Here is a 19,293-nt window from a genome sequence, read left to right as displayed (position 1 = left end):
TTCTCTGATGAATGAACGAGCTAGTACTCTATATGCAAATGCTTCTTTACTGACTCTGCATTTTTATTATCATTATTATGGTTTGGTGATCTGTATTACCACTGCCATCACAACAACCAGTACGATGATAAATTAGTGTACATGTTCCAATCAAACAGAGGCACAACTTGCTGTTTCTTGTATGCATGATGTATGTGTATATTCTTTCAGTTCTATGCTCAACTTGAAGCTAGCTAGGATACTCATTCTTTCCTTTCTTTCTTCTACCTCCTGTATGTACAGGGGATCCCTAAATATGCAAGACACCCCCTCTGCTCTGCCCAACAACCCTCAAGTTCAAGCAACGGTTGACCTTTCCCTCTCTCAGCAAAACCACCCAAATGATGCTTCCAGCTCCAGACCCAATCCTGCAGCCGGCCTCACGGTCAAACACCTCACACTACCCAACGGCGACATCTACTCTGGCACTGCATCGTGTGGGTTACCGGATGGCACTGGACGGTACGTCTGGTCCGGCACCGGTTGCATCTACGACGGCGAGTGGAGGAGAGGGATGAGGAACGGCCATGGCAGAACAACATGGCCATCATCGGGAGCTGTCTACGACGGTGAATACTCCGCCGGTTACATGGATGGTGAAGGAACACATGTCGACACCTCCTCTTCTTCCTACAAGGGGCAATGGAAGCTGAACCGCAAGCACGGCGTCAGCCTCCAGACGTACCCCAATGGAGACACATACCTCAGTTCATGGGCTCAAGGCCAGATGGAAGGCCATGGTAGGTACACATGGGCAACAGACAGCAGCACCTACGTCGGTGCAATGAGAAATGGCACCATGTCTGGCAAAGGGGTACTTGCATGGACCACCGGGGACTCATTTCAGGGGAACTGGCTTGACAACACGATGCACGGGTACGGATTGTACACGTGGGAGCACGGTGGGTACTATCTAGGCATCTGGACAAGGGGGGTCAAGGATGGGAAGGGCACTTTCTTCCCAAAATCTCGCGGAGTCCTCGCCGAGCATGAGCTCTACATCGACGATCTAAGGAAGAGAGGTGTTCTGCCTGACATCACAAATGTCATGCAATGCTCCTCTTTCTTCGACAACGACACAAATGTCGGTGCGAACCGAGAGGGTGCTAGATTATCCAGAAGAAACAACTTGAGTTTTGATCAGCAATCTCCCTCAGAGAAGCTGCCTTTGCAGAGAGAGCATTGGGATGGCTAAACCAAGTGCAGGAGATTCTGAAACACAAGGTTGTGAAAACAGTGCTGATTCTAGCCTCGAGGTACTCGAAAGGGAGTATGCGCAAGGTGTTCTGATCAGCGAGGTTGTGTTGAACAACGGCAACTCAGAAACATCCAAAAATGCGAGACGTCGTCGGCAGAGCAAGGCGGCGAAGGATGTCAAAAGGCCTGGAGAGACGATAATCAAAGGGCACAGGAGCTATGATCTAATGCTCAGCCTACAGCTTGGAATCAGGTAATGCGTACATGTAGTACAACGTATCATCATTTGAAATTCCGATACCTTTTAGAGGACTTTCTTCTCTCTATCTACCCAGTTTGTTGCGGTTGCATTGACATGTAACGTTCTGATATTAGTACATACATATATTGTTAACTACCTTTAATCCATGCGCAAAAGAGGATTGTGCCTTGTTTATTAACATGGGGGTTTCTTGTTGAATACCCAACTAATTTATTTTCCAATAATGATCATTAAAAGTTAAATGTCATTATGCTACTCAGGTACACAGTTGGAAAGATTACACCGATTCAGGCGCGTGAAATGAGAACTTCTGATTATGGCCCCAGAGCATGTTTCTGGATGAACTTCCCCATAACAGGGTCACGGCTTACTCCTGCGCATCATGCAGTAGATTTTAAGTGGAAAGACTATTGCCCAATGGTTTTCCGGTTTGTTGCTTTATCTCACTTTTCTTTTAATAAGATTGAGTATATTATTTTGGTCAACATATGTTCTTATGTTAATATAGTACTTCCTTATACTTGGCTTATCAATGGCTTAACTACCATCATTAGGTGAGGGTTAATAACAACTCATACAATTTGGTATTTCCTCATTTGAATAGCTAGTCAGACATCCTCATGATATGTTGTCCTATTTCAAAACATAATAAGATTAATTTCTTGTTGTTTTATTATAGAAACTTGAGGGATATGTTCAAGATTGATACAACAGATTATATGATATCCATTTGCGGAAGTGATGCTCTTAGAGAGCTCTCTTCTCCCGGAAAGAGTGGAAGCATATTTTTATTATCGCAAGATGACCGGTTTATGATCAAGACTCTTCGGAAATCTGAAGCGAAGGTATTGTGTCCACTTACTGATTTTAGAATTTTTATTGAGTAGTGAACCACTATATTTTTTAGTGATGTTTAATGATCCAGATCTGGCTTTTATGATGTTCAACATGTCCTCATAAGGAATTCTAGTTCTTAATTGGTTTTGTAGCTCACTTATTGATCTATATTAAAACTTTAGTTCAAACTTGTCCTAATGTGCATGTGCTTACATTTGCTACTTGACATTTTGTTGACATCATATTTTCATGTAGGTTCTTTTGCGTATGCTTCCATACTATTATCACCATGTCCATACTTATGAGAACACACTCGTAACTAAATTTTTTGGCATCCACAGGGTGAAACCTTCCAGTGGTCGAAAGGTAATGACATTATTAGTTGTGATCTCTCTCATTTTATAAATATGCAAAAATTAATAGAAGTTGTGATTTTATTTTGTTTCGGCTAGTAATACATACATAGATTGATCATGTTAACATATTGCTATATATTTGTCAAGGAGTGTATTTTGATGGTATTTGTGTGTACATGTTTCTCTAACATATCACGGTTCGGTTGATGGTCAAATTAATGTATTTCCCAAAAATCGTACATTTTTTAACATGGGAGTGCATTTCATTCGGTTCTAAAAGGGTATATTAGTTAGATGTCATATTAGATAATTGATGTTATTTTTGTTTGAAATAATGACTAATGTTGAACCATTTGTTTTGATTGTTTGTATTTGCAGTTCCTGTTTGTAGTGATGGGAAACATGTTCTACACAGAACTTAGAGTCCATCGAAGATTTGATTTGAAAGGTTCATCTTTGGGCCGCTCAAATGAAAAAATTGAAATTGACGTGAACACGACATTTAAAGACTTAGATCTGAACTATTCATTTCATCTCGAGCCTACTTGGAGGGATGCTTTGCTTAAGTAAGCATTCACTACGAATGACAAAAATGTATTGCCATGACTAGTTTTGAGTTAACAACCATGTTTAATTCTTGTTCTATGTAGGCAGATTGGGACCGACAGCGAGTTTCTTAGGAATCAGGGTATAATGGATTACAGCTTGCTTCTTGGTCTGCATTATCGTGCTCGTCAAAGCCTAAAAAGAGGAGCATCATGCCATGAAAGTCTTGTGCCAGACAAACTGGCCATTCTTACAGAAGGTGGTAAGCACTGTGCATGCATATTTTCGTCGGGCATATATATTACTTTTATGTAAATCCTCGAAGTATTGAGTCAATAACATGTCATTTACAATAGCAATGTGTTGGTTAATTGTTGCTAATGTTGGAGGTGGTGATTAATGTAGATTCCATGGAGGAAAAAGCATCTTGTAACTATCGTGAAGGGTTGGTTTTGGTGCAAAGAGGTAGCGACCAAAAGGGTGAAATCGTTGTTAGCCCTCACATACGGGGAAGCCCACTGGGTTTGTCGTCTGCTTGTTTTGAGGAAGTGGATCTTCTGATTCCATGCACAGCAAGGTCATTCATTAATTTATGTTAGTCAATTCTCATGTTCTAGTTCTAATGTTATTTGTGAGTTCAATAGATGATTAATTTTTTCTCTCAAATTGGATAGGCTGCCAATCCAACTAGGGGTGAACATGCCCGCAAGAGCAAAGAAACAAGAAGAAGATGGCAGCAAATCGCTCTGCCAAGTATATGATGTGGTACTCTACATAGGGATCATTGATATTCTCCAAAAGTATAACATGAAGAAGAAGATTGAGCATGCATATAAGTCCATCAAGTATAAGTACAACCCCTTGTCAATATCTTCTGTTAAACCACAATTCTACTCAGAGCGCTTCCTCAAGTTCATTCACACCGTCTTCCCTCAAAACTCTAGCTAGTTACAATCTAACACATGATTCATCTTTCCTTCCTTCTCCTCCGCAAGGAAAATGTAGAAACAAAACCATCAAAGGAAACATCTTTGCTTTCTGTTGATGTACATGTGTATGATATGGACTAAGAGCGTTGTATGCAATGTATCAAAGCATGGTTTTGACATAGGATTTAAGACATTATAAAACATATGAAGGGAGTAACCATTCTTCCATTCCATGATTATGACAATTCCTTATAGCCTTTTTCATGCGATCCCACACAAGCGCTGGTAGCTCATGATCTTCTTGCTTAAAATTTGTTATCTGTGAATGAAGTTGCATAACCTTTATAGATTGAAAAAAATTAGATAAAAAGTTACTACAACAATCAGTCCATGAGGTTATATTACCTCTAGGAAAATCTAGAAGCCATATTTTGCTTTTCCTCTCAAAGAGAAAGGAAAAAGATGCAACTTCAAAACGTCAGGATCATAATCCTTTATGCGTGTCATGTTAGACAACAAATGAATACTAACATCCTCAGAAGCAGAGCCTCCAAATTGGTCCTATTGAACCATATAGACTAGTTTTGGTTTTATCTCATACTCAGTGGCAGGAACATCAGGTTGTGAAATTGGTTCATGCATGAAACTATTGCTAGGAGTAGCAAAGCTGCCAAGATTACGAGCCATGGTAATATTTTTGGGGTATTTTACTGACAACACTTGCAACAAAAAATTAAACTAATTACTAAAATACAAACTCTAACACAAAGACTAAGCACACAAATCCTCCACAATAACGGCACTAGAAAAAGGTTTGATTAGTCCGTTTAATGATCCAAGAAAGGAGCAAAAAGAATTCTCGCCTTTTTCCCGGAGGTAACCCCGAGGTATCGAACCCATGAGAGGGCGGTGCCCTTTAAGTCAGGGGTTTCTAACAAGCTTTTGCAAGAGAATTAAATTCCAGCTTTTGACCGGATCGGAATCAACTTGACACTAGAAACACTTATAATAAAAGTAGGCATGTGTATGAGGACTTATGCTTACAACCATATGTTTGCGGCGGGACCATTATGATCTTAATTTGTGTCCTAGAAGTCATCCATAGAGCTGTGCTTGCTATGTATCGAAGTGGGGTATGTGTCCAAATTACATCTTGACCGACATGTGTCATGCATCAAGAGTTAGTTGTCCAACCGAAGGCCCTACCCGTCACGCATGGTTGCTTAGGTAATTAAGATAAAAATCGGACAAAAGCATTGGGCATTTAATGACTACACCTCTTGTATCCCCAGAGATAGAGATAGGACCCGTTTTACCGTACTAAACCTTTCTGTCACTTGTATTCAGAATAACACATCACGGTCTCCCTACTCTTAGCCTCTCCATGGCTCGTTCTCCATGATCTTGGGTACCTATAGGGGCGAAGAACATGAACGAGACAAGAGACAACCACGAAGCAATTTTATGTTACACATATGAGACGTTGAGTCATAGTACTTCCACCGAACCCTTCAATAAATACATTGGATTACAGGGATGTGCCTCAACCCATGATCTTATCGAACTACTCACACATGGAAATCGGATCACACGAAGAAATCATTGAAGAACACATCATGAAGATTGATTCATTGATAATATGTCTTACAGTAGAAGCCAAATGTGATACACAATTACAAGGTATGGCTAGATGATGCTTGTAATCTGCGTTGGTATTTTTCCGAAGATGAGAGGATAATGCAACACAATAGAGGGAAGTATTTTCCTCAGTTATCAATCCAGTAGGAGAACCAAGCAACACTATGTAAACAACACCTGCGCACAAACAACAAAAACTTGAAACCCAACGCGTAAGAGGGGTTGTCAATCCCTCAACGGTATTGAGATAAATTAAATTGTATAGGTTTTGATAAATATATCTAACAAAAATACAAAATAAAATAAATAAAGAAAAATTGCAGCAAGATATATGATAGGAAATAGACACGGGGGCCATAGTTTTCACTAGAGGCTTCTCTCAAGAAAATAGCATACGGTGGGTAAACAAATTACTGTTGGACAATTGATAGAAAAGCGAATAATCATGACGATATCCAACACAATGATCATGTATATAGGCATCAGGTCCAAGATTACTAGACCGACTCCTGCCTGCATCTACTACTATTAGTCCATACATCGACCGCTATCCAGCATGCATCTAGTGTGTTAAGTTGATGGAAAACGGAGTAATGCAACAAGTATGATGACATGATGTAGACGAGGTAAACTCACGTATGAACAAACCCCATCTTGTTACCCTTAATAGCAACGATACGTGCGTGTCATGTCTCTTTCTGTCACTGAGATTGAGCACCACAAGATGGAACACATCACAAAGCACCTCTTCCCATGACAAGATAAATCAATCTAGTTGGCCAAATCAAACCAATAAGTCGGAGAAGAAATACGAGGCTATAACAATCATGCATAAAAAAGTTGAGCAAAGACTTGAATAATATTCATGGATAGAACTGATCATAAACTCACAATTCATCGGATCCGAACAAACCCTAAACCGCAAAAAAGAGTTACATCGAATAGATCTCCAAGAACATGAAGGAGAATATTGTATTGAAGATAAAAAAGAGAGAAGAAGCTATCTAGCTACTAACTACGGACTCGTAGGTCTGTGGTAAACTAGTCACGCGAAATCGGAGGGGCAACAAGGATCCTGCCCTGGATTTGGTAAGGAAACGCCCCCTGCCCTGGATTCATTCATTCATTCATTCTCCCCCTTTCCCCTCCTCCCTTCCTTCCTACCTACCAAATCCTTCCTTCCTTCCTTCCTAATCCTCCCATCCATCCCCATCCCCATCCCCATCCAAAGCTAGCTAGGGTTCCGCCCTCCCATCCCCATCCCCATCCCCGCAGCCGTCGCCTCCTCTTCTCTTCTCTCCCCGCCGCCGGCCAACGAGATCCAGCCAGCGAGCGAGATCCGACCGACCGACCGACGCCTGCAGGCAGAGGCAGATCGAGATCGACGCCTCCGCCGCCTGGTAAGAAGCTCAAGGCTCCTCGCCGCCTCGTTGGATCCCCTCCCCTCCCCTCGTTGGATCCACTTCCAATCGATTCTTGTTATTAGATTTATTATTATTATTATTATTTCGATCGATACTAGCTAGATCTGAAACTAACTAGTGTATGATTGATTGATTGATTGATTTATAATGGTTGGTTGCCTCCCTCCCTCCCTTGAAACAACCTAAGATTTCATTCATAATATGCTGCTCCTGCTTTTATTATATTTATTACCTATCTACCTAAGATGTAATCTACCTAAGATAAGATTTGCTCGCTCATCTTGTCTTGTCCTGCTTGCTATACATCTGCCTCTGCTCTCTTCTCTTCTTCTTCTTCTTGCTGTTTGATTGATTCATTCATGTCAGGTTCAGCCACGAGACCGCGACATGTCGCACTCCAACCAAGTAAGGTCAGTCCACTTCACTTCATTTCATTTCTCCCCTCCCCTCCCCTAACAGCAGAGAGACCATCACATCTCCCCTAACAGAAACATGCTCCAGTTTATCTCTTATCAGTTTCGTCATCTATTTTGTCCACAGTGTAACAAAAATGTTGTTTTCAGGTACACCGCGCGTTCCATCACTCCCCCCGCCGACAGGGACAGCGGTTCCAAGTCACCCCCACCCAGGAGGCGCGCAGCTTCCAAGTCGCCTCCCCTGCCCCCTCCCCCCCCTTTTCCTCCCAAGGGGGTGCGCACCATCTCGAGGTCGCCACCACCTACTAGTACAAGACGCAGCGTCTCGAGGTCCCCTCCGCCAAAGAGGCGTGGCAGGTCCAGGTCAAGGTCCAGGTCCAGGAACAGGAGCCGCTCCAGGCAAGTCCAAGTCGGTTTCATGTTTATTTCTTCATTTTGCTTGTGATGGTGGATAATGCTGCTTGCTTCTGATGATGTATTACATACAGTATGTACATAGCTGGTCAAAAACAATAGTTACTTAATGATGTACATCATCACAAAGATACCGATATTGACATCGGTCTGTTCTCTTCTCCTAATAATATGTATGTATGTATGTATGTATGTTTCAGGAGCAGAGATAAAGACGATGTGAGGAATCCTGGCAACAACCTCTATGTCACTGGACTGTCCACACGGACGCAAGAAACTGACCTCGAGAAGTTCTTCAGTAAAGAGGGCAAGGTACCCTTACTCTCTCTGCGCTCTGCTTTCTTCCTTCATGCCTGATGCCGTCTGCGAAGATGCTTCTCCTTTTATCTGGGATGGGACTGCTTGTTTATTGCGTGAATCTTATGTCACTAACTAATGCACCATGTGGCAAAACTGCAGGTTAAAGACTGCCGTGTCGTTATAGATCCTCGTACGAAAGAATCACGTGGCTTTGCGTTCGTCACCATGGAGAATGTTGAGGATGCAAGGCGCTGCATCAAGTACCTGCACCGTACTGTCCTTGAAGGCCGCCTCATCAGTGTGGCAAAGGTATAACAAACTTGTCTGCGTGTAACAACCTTGATGCTAACTTGTGTTACACAACCATCTTCTTCTTCTTCTTCCTTTCATTTGCATATGCGTTTAAGCTACTTCTTGTTACCAGGCAGTCATAGCATATATGTAACGATCATGTCTTACACTTTAGCTCTCCTACCCCCAAATTTCTGGGCCAACTTTATCTGGGAATAAGCCACACATCCTAGGACGTAGTTTACAAGTTAAGAAGTCAATAGTTCAACACCAGAATGAGACCATTACTGACCTTCCTTTTATGTCGGTCGCTTTCTAGTCTTCAACAAAATATATCTCGATCTCTAACAGCTTTTATACATATCAAAACCTTGACCGATGTGGGGTAGTAAAATATGAGTCCCATGGAGATCCTGACTTACATTTTAGCTTTTCTACTGCCAAATTTCTGGTCAACTTTATCTGGAAATAAGCCACACATCCTTAATGAGGACATAGTTTACAAGTTACTAACTATTGATTTCAGTACCATAATGAGGCCATTGCAGACCTTTCTTATGTCTTCCACACAGTATACCTTGGACATTTTGTTTTGTAGTGCATATCAAAACCCTGACCAGTTCTGTATCTAACATCTTGTTTCAACTTTTAAGTGTCCCTGAAAATCAGCCAGAGTAGGAGTAATTCCTATAAACACTGATTTATCTGGGTTCATTGCTGTGGTGCATTGGCTATGCTATATATATGTATATATATTGGGGTGTCGTTAACATTTTCAGTGCAGGAAATGAAAAAGTACATCTTGTTTCTGTGCTCCTTTGCTTCTTTCTTTTTTTGTGCTGATTTCCACGACCATACAGCTTCCACACTGCTGGGCTAGCATTAATTCTAGTCAGTGTTCTGTGTAGAATTATTGAACTAAATGCTGGCTGCACCCACCTGTTGGTTTGTACAACCTCTTCTTCAACCTTACAATCTGTTGCCTCTCGAATCTCCATCACCCTCACGAGCATCGCCATCACGCTCGTGATCATCGCCATCACCCTCATGATCATACTACGCTGTCTGCACCGACTTCGAGTGAGAGCATGGCTCGGAACGGTGCACTGCTACGCGTCAACGCCGACCGATCGAGCACCTCATTCTGGCGATCTTGGAGTGAGAGCGCCGCTCTCAAGGCTGCACTGTTACGCGCTACCACCGACCGACCGAGCACCTCAAGTCATCCTGGCGATCTTGGAGTGAGAGCGTGGCTCTCAACGCTGCACTGCTACGCGCCACCACCGACGGACCAAGCACCTCGAGTCATGCTGGTGATCTTGGAGTGAGAGCACGGCTCTCAACGCTGCACTGCTACGCGTCACCACCGACGGACCAAGCACCTCGAGTCATGCTGGTGATCTTGGAGTGAGAGCGCGGCTCTCAAGGCTGCACTGCTACGCGTCACCACCGACCGACAGGGCACCTCAAGTCATGCTGGTGATCTTGGAGTGAGAGCGCGGCTCTCAAGGCTGCACTGCTACGCGTCACCACCGACCGACAGGGCACCTCAAACCATTCTGGTGATCCTGGAGTGAGAGCGCGGCTCTCAAGGCTGCACTGCTACGCGTCACCACCGACCGACAGGGCACCTCAAACCATTCTGGTGATCCTGGAGTGAGAGCGCGGCTCTCAAGGCTGCACTGCTACGCGTCACCTCCGACAGACCGAGCACCAGAAGTCATTCTGGTGTTCTTGGAGTGAGAGCGTGGCTCTCAACGCTGCACTGCTATGCGTCACCACCGTAGACCTCCTCGTGTTTCGTGTAGCTACTGTGGTACGTGGTACTACATTCTTGGAGCTACGGTGGTAAGTGTAGCTGGTGTTGGATGTCTTCAGCGCGCCTTCCGTCAGGACCAATTTGATGCACATTTTGTTCATTGCCTCGAGTAAAATTATTTATCAATGCAGAATGATTATGATCCATGCATTTGAATTCCTATTCGCTAATGACCTTGTGAATTGCAGGCAAAGAGAACTCGTGAGAGGACCCCTACCCCTGGAGAATACTGTGGTCCGAGAGGTATGCATGGAGACTCCCGCGGTTGCATTTGAAATAGATGCTTTGCTTCCTGTTATTGATATTTTTTCTTGTCTGGATTATTATAGCATGAGTTTCTTGTACTTGCCTTTGCTTTGATTAGATTCCTAGGCAGCATTTGGAGTAGCTTATTATCCCACGGTTGACTTTAGCCAACACGATGGGCTGTGTATTGTTAATTCTCCAGTGGTGTCATGTTAGATTAATTCACAGCATTGTTGTTCCTCATGGTTCACTGGAACACTTTTTTTCTGTCACCAGACCAGAGGTTTGGCTGTCTTGTTTTACACGGACTGGAGATTAGTTAGTCTCCTGGGAAGGACGGGATGCCAAGATTGCGGTGTGTAGCAATCTGGTTAGATGATTTGTACTGCGGTTGTCTGATCTGTCTTGTAGCATGATTTTTTTAATTTTTTTACTTGCCGTGGCTTTGCTCAGATTCCTATAGTTTAGAGAAGCTTATTATTATATGATTAACTGGAGATTAGTTTACTGTAGTATCGTTGCTCTTGGTTCACTAGAGCACTTTACCAGTTGTCACAGGTTTTAGTATGAAGAATGTGTCTAGCAATCAGATAAGAAGATATGTTATTGAATTTTTGTATTCTGTACTTGCATGTGGTCTGATAAGATAGATGCTTTCCGTCCCGTCCTGTTGGTGATATATATTTTGTGTAGGTTGCTGATCTCTTCTTGTACTTGACATGGCTTTGCTCAGACAGATTCCTTGCTAGCATCTATCTGGTTTAGTTTACCTGTGGCCACTAGCTAGCATGATTGGTCGTGCCGTGGATCTTTTTTATATAATGTCCACTTGCATCATTCATTCTAGATCCATTCATCACCCTTGTTTCACTGGAGCACTGCGCCAATCATCTTTAGTAAGTATGAACGGACGTTGATGCATATATAATATTTTAATTTGCGGCTGTCTTACCGTGTTTTATGTACATACATATACATACACTCTACATTAGCCTGCAGCAGGATATTACTCTTAGGGGAGGGCAGTTTTTGGTTACATGCATCTAATCCGTCCGGATTTGTGTGCATGCATGCAGGCGGGCGCTCCCGAGTGGAACCGCGGAGGAGCCGTTCTCCACGCCGTTCCAGCAGGTCGTCAAGGGACCGCTCGAGGTCGCCCTCCACAAGGAGGGATAGAGACAGGGACAGGAAGCGCGACTGAATGAAACAAGAAGAAAATGATGATGCTAAAGTATGAATTGTGTCTTGGATTGTAGTATGGTTGCTGAATGAATGAATGTTTGATGAAGGACTGTAGTATTTCTGCTGGAGGCTTTAGATAAAGCTCATCTGTCTGTCTGTCTGTTTTATCAATCAGAGGATTTCCCTAACATTTCTTTTTAGCTTCTGTGTCATCTATATGCGGTGAAGGCGTATTTATTTCGTGTTTTTATGGATTCTCGCTATCGAAACGTCTATTTGGTTGTATGAGCTACTTGTATTGGCTGGATGCTAACAATATTATTATTATGTCTGCCCACAAATTTGAATTTGTGTCGACCGTTGCTTAAGCCGTTTTGTTAGTAAAGAGTATCTTAGTCCTCTAAAATACTCCTCGTGTCTCATAATATAAAAACGTACGTTTTCGATGCTACTTTGACACTAGTGTAGTGTTAGAAATACTTTTTCTTATATTATGAGATAGAGGGAGCATAGTACTATATAGACCCGATGTAAAGATCGTAAAAAGAAATATAAGAGCGTTTAAACCACTACTTTAGTAATTTAAGCGCTTTTATATTTTCACTTTACTTTAGGAGGGAGTATAAAACATCTTTTTGATCACTAACGTAGGTAAAGAAAAAAAAACCCTTTTGGAAGCCATGTTTGTATCACATCCACTGGGCTAGACCACTTATGGAACTAGTTTCAGGGTTGGGGATTCAACAACTTTTTTATTTTGACAGAAAGACTTTCATAACTAGCTAGCTTTATTAAATTCAAATACTAACACTTATGTCATTCGCTGCTTAAAATGTATAGATGAAATCGATCAACCACAAATAGAAGAAGGAACGCCCTTGACAAGCTAGCACATTAGCTACCATATTAGACTTTTAGTCACCAACGTTCGTTCAACGGGAGGAAGCTTCTCCAACACCCCTCCTCCTCCCCCCAAGGGCGACCCCCGTCTCTCCTTTCATTGACTTTCCTCCCTCATTGCTCATCCTGGCAGCCGCGCCTTGGACAATAAATGTTTTGACAAAGCGACACGCCATCTCCGCCTTGCACCTGGACGTGAAAACGGCACGCTCCGCACCGCGTCACTGACACGCGGTCCCCGCCCCTACTTGTCGGTGGCGGGGGGCGGGCGGCGAGTGGGGCTGCGTGCGTTTTCGGGAGGAGGGAGGGACGGCGTGCCGTTTCGTCGAAAACCCTAGAAACACGCGATAAATTGAAGGGCGCGGATCGAGAAAGCCAGTTTGTGCCTCCATTTTCCAGTTCATCCAGTTCAAAGAAAAGAAAAGAAAAAAAATGGAATCTTTGGTTCAAAAACAGAATCCTTTGCATCCATCCATGTCTTCCATCCATCTTTTCCCCTCCTCGTATTCAATTGAATGCGCCACCGATCCCACCGCCGCCGCCGCCGCCGCCGCCTCCCCCATCCCGTCGGGGCCGGCGGATTCGGTCTGCCCTAGCCCTAGCGCCGCCGCCGCCTCCCCCATCCCGTTGGGGCCGCCGGACTCGGCCTGCGCTAGCCCTAGCGCCGCCGCCTCCCCCATCCCGTCGGGGCCGCCGGATTCGGCCTGCCCTAGCCCTACCACCGCCGCCTCCCCCATCCCGTTGGGGCCGCCGGATTCGGCCTGCCCTAGCCCTACCGCCGCCGCCGGCATGGACGACTTCGTGCTCCGGTCCGGCGTGCGCGTGGGGCTGAAGCGCGAGTTCGCCTTCGCCATCGCCTCCCAGGCCGCCCTCGCCCCCTCCCTCGGCCGCACCCGCTCCTCCCGTTCATCCGCCGCCGCCGCCGCCGTCCTCTCCCCGCCGACCACCAAGCCCAATCCCAAGCCCTCCCGCTCCTCCAAGCGCTCCCGCCCCTCGGACTCGGCGCCCGCCAAGCGCGCCCGCTCGCGGCCCCCGGATCCGGACCCCGCCGCCGCGGATCCGCCGCGGGATCCTCCTCCTCCCCCCGCCGGCGCCGGCGCCCACGCGGATGTGCCGGCTGACGCCCCGTTCTCTGCCATCGCAAACGGGCCCCAACTGCCTCCCGCCGCCGCCACGCCCACCGCCAACAGGCCCCAGCCGCCTCCCGCCGTCGCCGGGGATGAGCCGGTGCTCGCCCTGTTCGCCGCCAACGCGCCCACCGCAAGCGCGCCCCAACCGCCTCCGCAGCAGCAGCAGGAGGCCTTCTTCATCCCGCCGGAGACGCCGCCCCGGCGGGTCACCCGCTCCATGCTCTCCCAGCCCGCCGCCTCCCCTGCCCCCACCGCCGCCACCGCTCCCCCACAGCCAACCAGACCCAAACCCAAACACCAACCCAAGCCCATGCTCAAACCCAAGCAGGAGCCCGTGGACGAGCCCACCGACCACCTCCAGCCCTACCCCGGGGGACTCGCCGGAGGCGTAGCAAGCCCGGCGTCGCCCCGCCGCTTCACCAGGTCGCTCCTGCAACAGGTCAAACAGCAAGTGGACGACGGCGACAACGACGAGTCGGGCACCACCACCGCCAGCAGCTCCCCGTCGCCCTCCCCCAAGAGCACCAAGCGCGGCGCCAGCCTCAAGGCCAAGTCCGAGGGGCCAGATGGAATCCCCAAGAACCTCAGGGAGCTCTTCGCCACCGGCTTGCTCGAGGGCCAGCCCGTCAACTACTTCATGAACAAGGGGAAGGTAAAAATGCACATCCTTCTTGCTAGTTCAGTCAGTATGCATTTCAATCAGTTATCAAAGGATTCAGCCAGTAATTTAACATGTTTGGGAGGACATGGTTCTAACAATTCGATACAACTCAGACAGTATGTGCATTTTGGTAATAATGAAATGAAACCGAGCATCCGATTCGATTGTTACACATACCAACATAGCTCTGGACCTGGAGATACGAGTAGCACTTCCTCTTTCTAATCCTAATAATGTTAGTACTACCTGGTTCCATTTCACTCCTGCTGTAAATTTTGATCTGGAATTTGTTTCTGCTCTCGTTTCAGCGACCAGTACTTCGTGGAGTCATCAAAGACACGGGCATATTGTGCTCTTGCACTTCATGTAAAGGCCGAAATGTAAGTAGTCCCCTTCTGCCGTAACACCAATTTGCCATGCCATGTGCCAATATCCGACCAATCTGCCATGGCTTGCAGGTCGTTTCGCCTTTTTATTTCGAGGTGCATGCCGGGAGCCATAAAAAGCGCCCCTCCGATTACATTTTCCTGGAAAGTGGAAATACTCTGCATGATGTATTGAGGGCGTGCACAGATGCGACTGTAGACACACTGGAATCTGCAATACTGGGAGCAATAGGCCCGGTGCCTAAGAAGAGGACAGTGACATGCCAGGACTGCAAAAGTGAGTCCCCTCCCTCCACCCTGATCATCCAAACCAAGCTTTCTTTCATTTGATGCTGTAACTTTGGCCGATGTCTTATCTTTTAGGTTCGTTTAAAACTTTCCGCGCTGGAAAATTTGCTTCCTTCTGTGATACATGTCTGGAGTCTAAGGAAGCTCAGAGCACCGCAAGGTAATGTCTGTGATACTATATAGTTGGCCATGTGATTATTCCAGTTTCTCTTCTTCTTCTCCGCTTATAGACCATTGTTTCTACTGCTGGTATTTAGGCCGAGAGGACGGCCACCAAAGAATCTCTCCCCAGGAACGAAAACCACAAGCGCAGCAAGCCCAACTTCATCATGTGGTAGGGCACCTAAAAACACCAAGTCCGACTTCATCTGGCAGGGTTTCTAAGAATTTCTCTTATCTCCAGGAGCGAAGACTACACGTGCAGGAAGTCCAACTTCATACGGCAGGGTGCCTAGGAATTTCTACCCAGTAGCCAAGACAATAAGTGCAGCAAGCCCAACCTCATCTGGCAGGGTGCCTAAGAATTTCTCCCCAGGATCCAAGCCTACAAGTGCAGGAAGAATCACAAGAAAGTAGGCTCTGCTGCTTATCAAACTACTTTAGCTTTCTTTCTCCTCGAGTTCATCATCTCAATTTTTTTTGTTGCTCTATATTATATGTTGTTGCATGCTGCAGGGACCATGGCTTGCACAAGTTGGTTTTCATGAGTGGTGTTTTGGCGGAGGGCACAGACGTCGGCTATTATGTCCAGGGAAAGGTTTACTTCTTATGCAACTTGTTTCTTCAGCCACTCCGGATAAATAAATATTGTATTGTTGTTATTAATACTGTTATTGACTAACATTCTAGAGGTTGCTGGATGGCCACATAAAGGAACATGGAATCTATTGTTATTGCTGCAATACAGTGGTAAAATTACCGCCCCTTCATTCCATTAGTTTAGTTTAGATACATGAAACAACTCAGTCAAGGAGTCAGCCTGGACTTCTAATTAGCTAGTTCCTTTATTTATGCTACTACTGAACCTGACCAGAAATACCGTTGTGCTGGATGAACAGGTTAGCCCTTCACAGTTTGAAGGCCATGCTGGCCGAGCTGCTCGGCGCAAACCGTGAGTTTATTATATTCTTGTAACAATGTATTCTGCTGGGCCCTGTTGTTCATACTCTCAATTCCCTTTGCTAACACTATTGCATGCAGTTACCACAACATATACATTTCCAATGGCGTTTCACTACATGAGCTGTCGGTTTCTCTTTCAAAAGGCCGAAAACCTTCAGAAAAGCAGAACGATGACTTATGCAGCATCTGTTCAGATGGCGGGGAGCTGCTTCTTTGTGACTCCTGCCCGAGAGCTTTTCACAGAGGTAACGTCATTCATTATGCACCTATATATTATATGCCTAGCCACTAGGGGATGCATGTTTCCCAGTTAAGCCAACTTCCATTCTTCTTGGGTATTCATTCGGGCATGCGGCCATCCAGATATTTGTTTTGATGTATTTACCATAGCGATTTAGAGTGTCAAAAGGCCCCTCACCACTGGTTGTCTTGATTATTTATTGCAGAATGTGTTGGCTTGTCTTCTGTACCGAAGGGAGCTTGGTGTTGCCGGTATTGTGAAAACAGGCAACAGAGAGAAAGTTATTTGGCATACAACAACAATGCAATAGCCGCTGGGAGGGTTGATGGAGTTGATTCCATCGGACAAATATTTACGCGGTCGATCCGTATTGCCACAGCACCTCAGGGTGCATTTGGTGGATGCGCATTGTGCAAGTAAGTGTCCATCCATCACCCTTGTATCTGCAAGTTGTTGTTCATTATCTTTCCAATACAGCAATACGTAGAACCAATCGACCATATGAAACTATCCTCCACAAGCAAAGGAATTAGGTAAAATTGATATCAAATTTCCTTTACGGAGTATGGACTGCTGGAGTTATGCAGTCTTAATATCTGAATATCAACTTGAAAGTTACAGAATGATTTCACTGGATTCTAAGTCTCACTGCATCTGATCTAGGATTCAGGATACTCACTTGTTATTTAACTATATGCTGTCCATTTGGCTCTCTGATGCTCCAACAAGCCTTTTCGTCTTTCGGTTTTGCAGGCAACATGATTTTGGCAAAAAGAAATTTAGTGAACGAACTGTGCTGCTCTGTGACCAAGTAAGTTGACCAATCACATCCATCCATGATATGCCCGTATTGAGCTGCCATCCTGTTTTTTAGCTGCGGCAATCTCATTTTGTGATAAACTGTCAACTGTATGTTGCTATTTGTTCAGTGTGGGAGGGAATATCACGTTGGATGCCTGAAAGAACACAACATGGCTGATTTGACGGTGATCTCCCTAGCCCGATATGTTACTTAAAAGTTTGCATCATAAGAACGAAGAAGTATATTAATGGGTTAACTGCTGCAGGCATTGCCCGAGGGAGCATGGTTTTGTTCCACCGTATGTGTGGAGATCTGCGAGGCACTGAAGGACCTGGTCAGTCGTGGAGCGGAACCTGTTCCTGCCGTGGATGTTGATCTCATAAAGAAGAAGCGCGCGGAGAAAGGTTTGAATGACGATGGCGACCTTGATGTTAGATGGAGGGTTTTGAGGGACAAAAGTTCAGAAGATAGTAAAGTGGTGCTGTCCAAGGCGGTTGGTATTTTCCATGTAAGTTGCCGTGGCTTCTTAAGTTTCCGTGTGCAACCAAACCAATGATACATCCTCCTAGCCTAGTTATGGGTGGTGTGGGCTAATTTTTCTAATGCACTTTTGCAGGAATCATTTGATCCTATCATCCAAGCTGGGACGGGGCGAGACCTGATTCCAGCCATGGTCTATGGGTATGCCATTTACGCGTACCATACTTGAGCGTAAGTTGCAGGCACAAGACACCTAAGTCGTATGATGTTTCTTGTTTCAGGAGGAGCGTAAGGGATCAAGATTACACAGGGATGTACTGTGCGGTGTTAACTGTCGGGTAAACTTTTTTTTTTCTTTTTCCTCTGGGTGTTGCATTTGGCAAAAGGAAAATGGTAGCCTGAACCAACTGTCGGGTTGTGTTGATGGATGCAGCAAGACGGTGGTTTCTGCTGGACTCTTCCGTGTCATGGGCAACGTAGCCGCGGAGCTCCCCTTGGTCGCGACGAGCAGGGATAACCAAGGCTTGGTAAGTCGATGTCTATTATATTGTATTATCCGTGTAAACAAGTGATGCCTGTTTGGCTGTTTGTAGCCAAAAGAAGGGGGAAAAAGAAGAAGCCTACCTAGAGCAGTAAACCAAGCAAGTAATAAAGCTCAAGGTGAACCAACTAATGACTGTGTGAGCATGCATGCATGCAGGGGTACTTCCAGGCGCTGTTTGCGTGCATCGAGCGGCTGCTGTCGTCCCTCAAGGTGAAGCACTTTGTGCTGCCGGCGGCAGAGGAGGCGGTGTCGATCTGGACGCAGCGGTTCGGGTTCGGCACGATAACCCAGGACAAGGTGTGCCTTTTGCAGTCGTCCTCTGTCATGTCACGCTGCGTTGGTAGATACAAGGGAGGTTGATGGCTAATGTGTGTGTGGTGTGTTGCAGCTGCTGGAGCACCTCAAGGGCGGGCGACCGACGGTGTTCCACGGCACGTCGACCCTGCACAAGCCTGTCCCGGTGGCTGAGGCGGAGGCGCGGGTGCCTGAGGAGGAGGAGGAGGAGGAGGAAGCGCCGGTGCCCGAGGAGAAGTCGGAAGAAGAGCCGGTGCCGGCGGCCTTGGAGTGAGGAGGAGGAGGAGCTAGGAGGAGTTGTTTCTCTTTATTTTGGGAGGGGGGAGGATGGATTTGCAATGGTGTAATGTAGAGACAGAGACAGGGATTTTCCTTGATTTTGGTTTGGTTTGGTTTGGTACTGCGCTGCGCTGTGGTGTGGTGTGCAGCTAGTCCAGTCTAGTTCTAGTAGGATATGGATATGGTGTGGGTTTTGTTGAAGGGTGGTATGGTTTAGGGTTTAGGACTAGACTACATGGGACAAGAGATTTGTAATCCAATTCTGTCAAC

At 45.7% G+C, this 19,293-nt stretch overlaps 2 protein-coding genes and 1 pseudogene across 4 annotated transcripts; all 3 read left to right on the top strand.

The window, feature by feature from the left end:
• Window positions 1-292: 292 nt before the first annotated feature.
• On the top strand, window positions 293-4,245 carry LOC123149958 (phosphatidylinositol 4-phosphate 5-kinase 9-like; annotated as a pseudogene).
• A 2,680-nt stretch (window positions 4,246-6,925) lies between these two features.
• On the top strand, window positions 6,926-12,237 carry LOC123149957 (serine/arginine-rich splicing factor SR45a). 2 transcript variants are annotated; one of them, XM_044569750.1, is made up of 7 exons: window positions 6,926-7,204; window positions 7,595-7,638; window positions 7,792-8,043; window positions 8,259-8,370; window positions 8,518-8,667; window positions 10,657-10,711; window positions 11,791-12,237. In XM_044569750.1, the coding sequence occupies exons 2-7, from the start codon at window positions 7,616-7,618 to the stop codon at window positions 11,913-11,915; spliced, it is 717 nt and encodes a 238-aa protein (XP_044425685.1). In that variant the 5' UTR covers window positions 6,926-7,204; window positions 7,595-7,615; the 3' UTR covers window positions 11,916-12,237. The 2 variants fall into 2 exon arrangements, with proteins under 2 accessions (XP_044425685.1, XP_044425686.1); XM_044569751.1 differs by having other exon boundaries at window positions 6,935-7,204; window positions 7,601-7,638.
• Window positions 12,238-13,175: 938 nt separating this feature from the next.
• On the top strand, window positions 13,176-19,283 carry LOC123149955 (uncharacterized). Of its 2 annotated transcripts, none has more exons than XM_044569749.1 (19): window positions 13,176-14,578; window positions 14,896-14,967; window positions 15,046-15,250; window positions 15,337-15,421; window positions 15,519-15,595; window positions 15,668-15,833; window positions 15,937-16,018; window positions 16,111-16,170; window positions 16,320-16,372; window positions 16,462-16,628; window positions 16,830-17,040; window positions 17,378-17,435; window positions 17,554-17,610; window positions 17,692-17,934; window positions 18,043-18,107; window positions 18,188-18,244; window positions 18,340-18,433; window positions 18,607-18,747; window positions 18,839-19,283. In XM_044569749.1, exons 1-19 carry the CDS (start codon window positions 13,229-13,231, stop codon window positions 19,016-19,018), a joined length of 3,423 nt encoding a protein of 1,140 aa, XP_044425684.1. In that variant the 5' UTR covers window positions 13,176-13,228; the 3' UTR covers window positions 19,019-19,283. The 2 variants fall into 2 exon arrangements, with proteins under 2 accessions (XP_044425684.1, XP_044425683.1); XM_044569748.1 differs by having other exon boundaries at window positions 13,178-14,578; window positions 15,665-15,833.
• Window positions 19,284-19,293: the final 10 nt, after the last annotated feature.

The sequence above is a fragment of the Triticum aestivum genome, chromosome 7A (assembly GCF_018294505.1).
Source record: "Triticum aestivum cultivar Chinese Spring chromosome 7A, IWGSC CS RefSeq v2.1, whole genome shotgun sequence".
Classification (NCBI taxonomy): domain Eukaryota; kingdom Viridiplantae; phylum Streptophyta; class Magnoliopsida; order Poales; family Poaceae; genus Triticum; species Triticum aestivum.
The sequence above is the reverse complement of the archived record's forward strand: the minus strand, read 5'-3'. Positions and strand labels throughout refer to the sequence as shown.

Excerpts from the sequence above, each read along its gene's own strand:
- LOC123149957 (XM_044569750.1), top strand. The coding sequence starts at position 7,616 with ATGTCGCACTCCAACCAAGTAAG. Across the intron at positions 7,639-7,791 it reads TCGCACTCCAACCAAGTAAG|GTACACCGCGCGTTCCATCA; the intron begins GTCAGTCCACTT and ends TGTTGTTTTCAG. Across the intron at positions 8,044-8,258 it reads AGGAACAGGAGCCGCTCCAG|GAGCAGAGATAAAGACGATG; the intron begins GCAAGTCCAAGT and ends TGTATGTTTCAG.
- LOC123149955 (XM_044569748.1), top strand. The coding sequence starts at position 13,229 with ATGGAATCTTTGGTTCAAAAACAGAATCCTTTGCATCCATCCATGTCT. Across the intron at positions 15,251-15,336 it reads GACATGCCAGGACTGCAAAA|GTTCGTTTAAAACTTTCCGC; the intron begins GTGAGTCCCCTC and ends CTTATCTTTTAG. Across the intron at positions 17,436-17,553 it reads CTGTGCTGCTCTGTGACCAA|TGTGGGAGGGAATATCACGT; the intron begins GTAAGTTGACCA and ends CTATTTGTTCAG.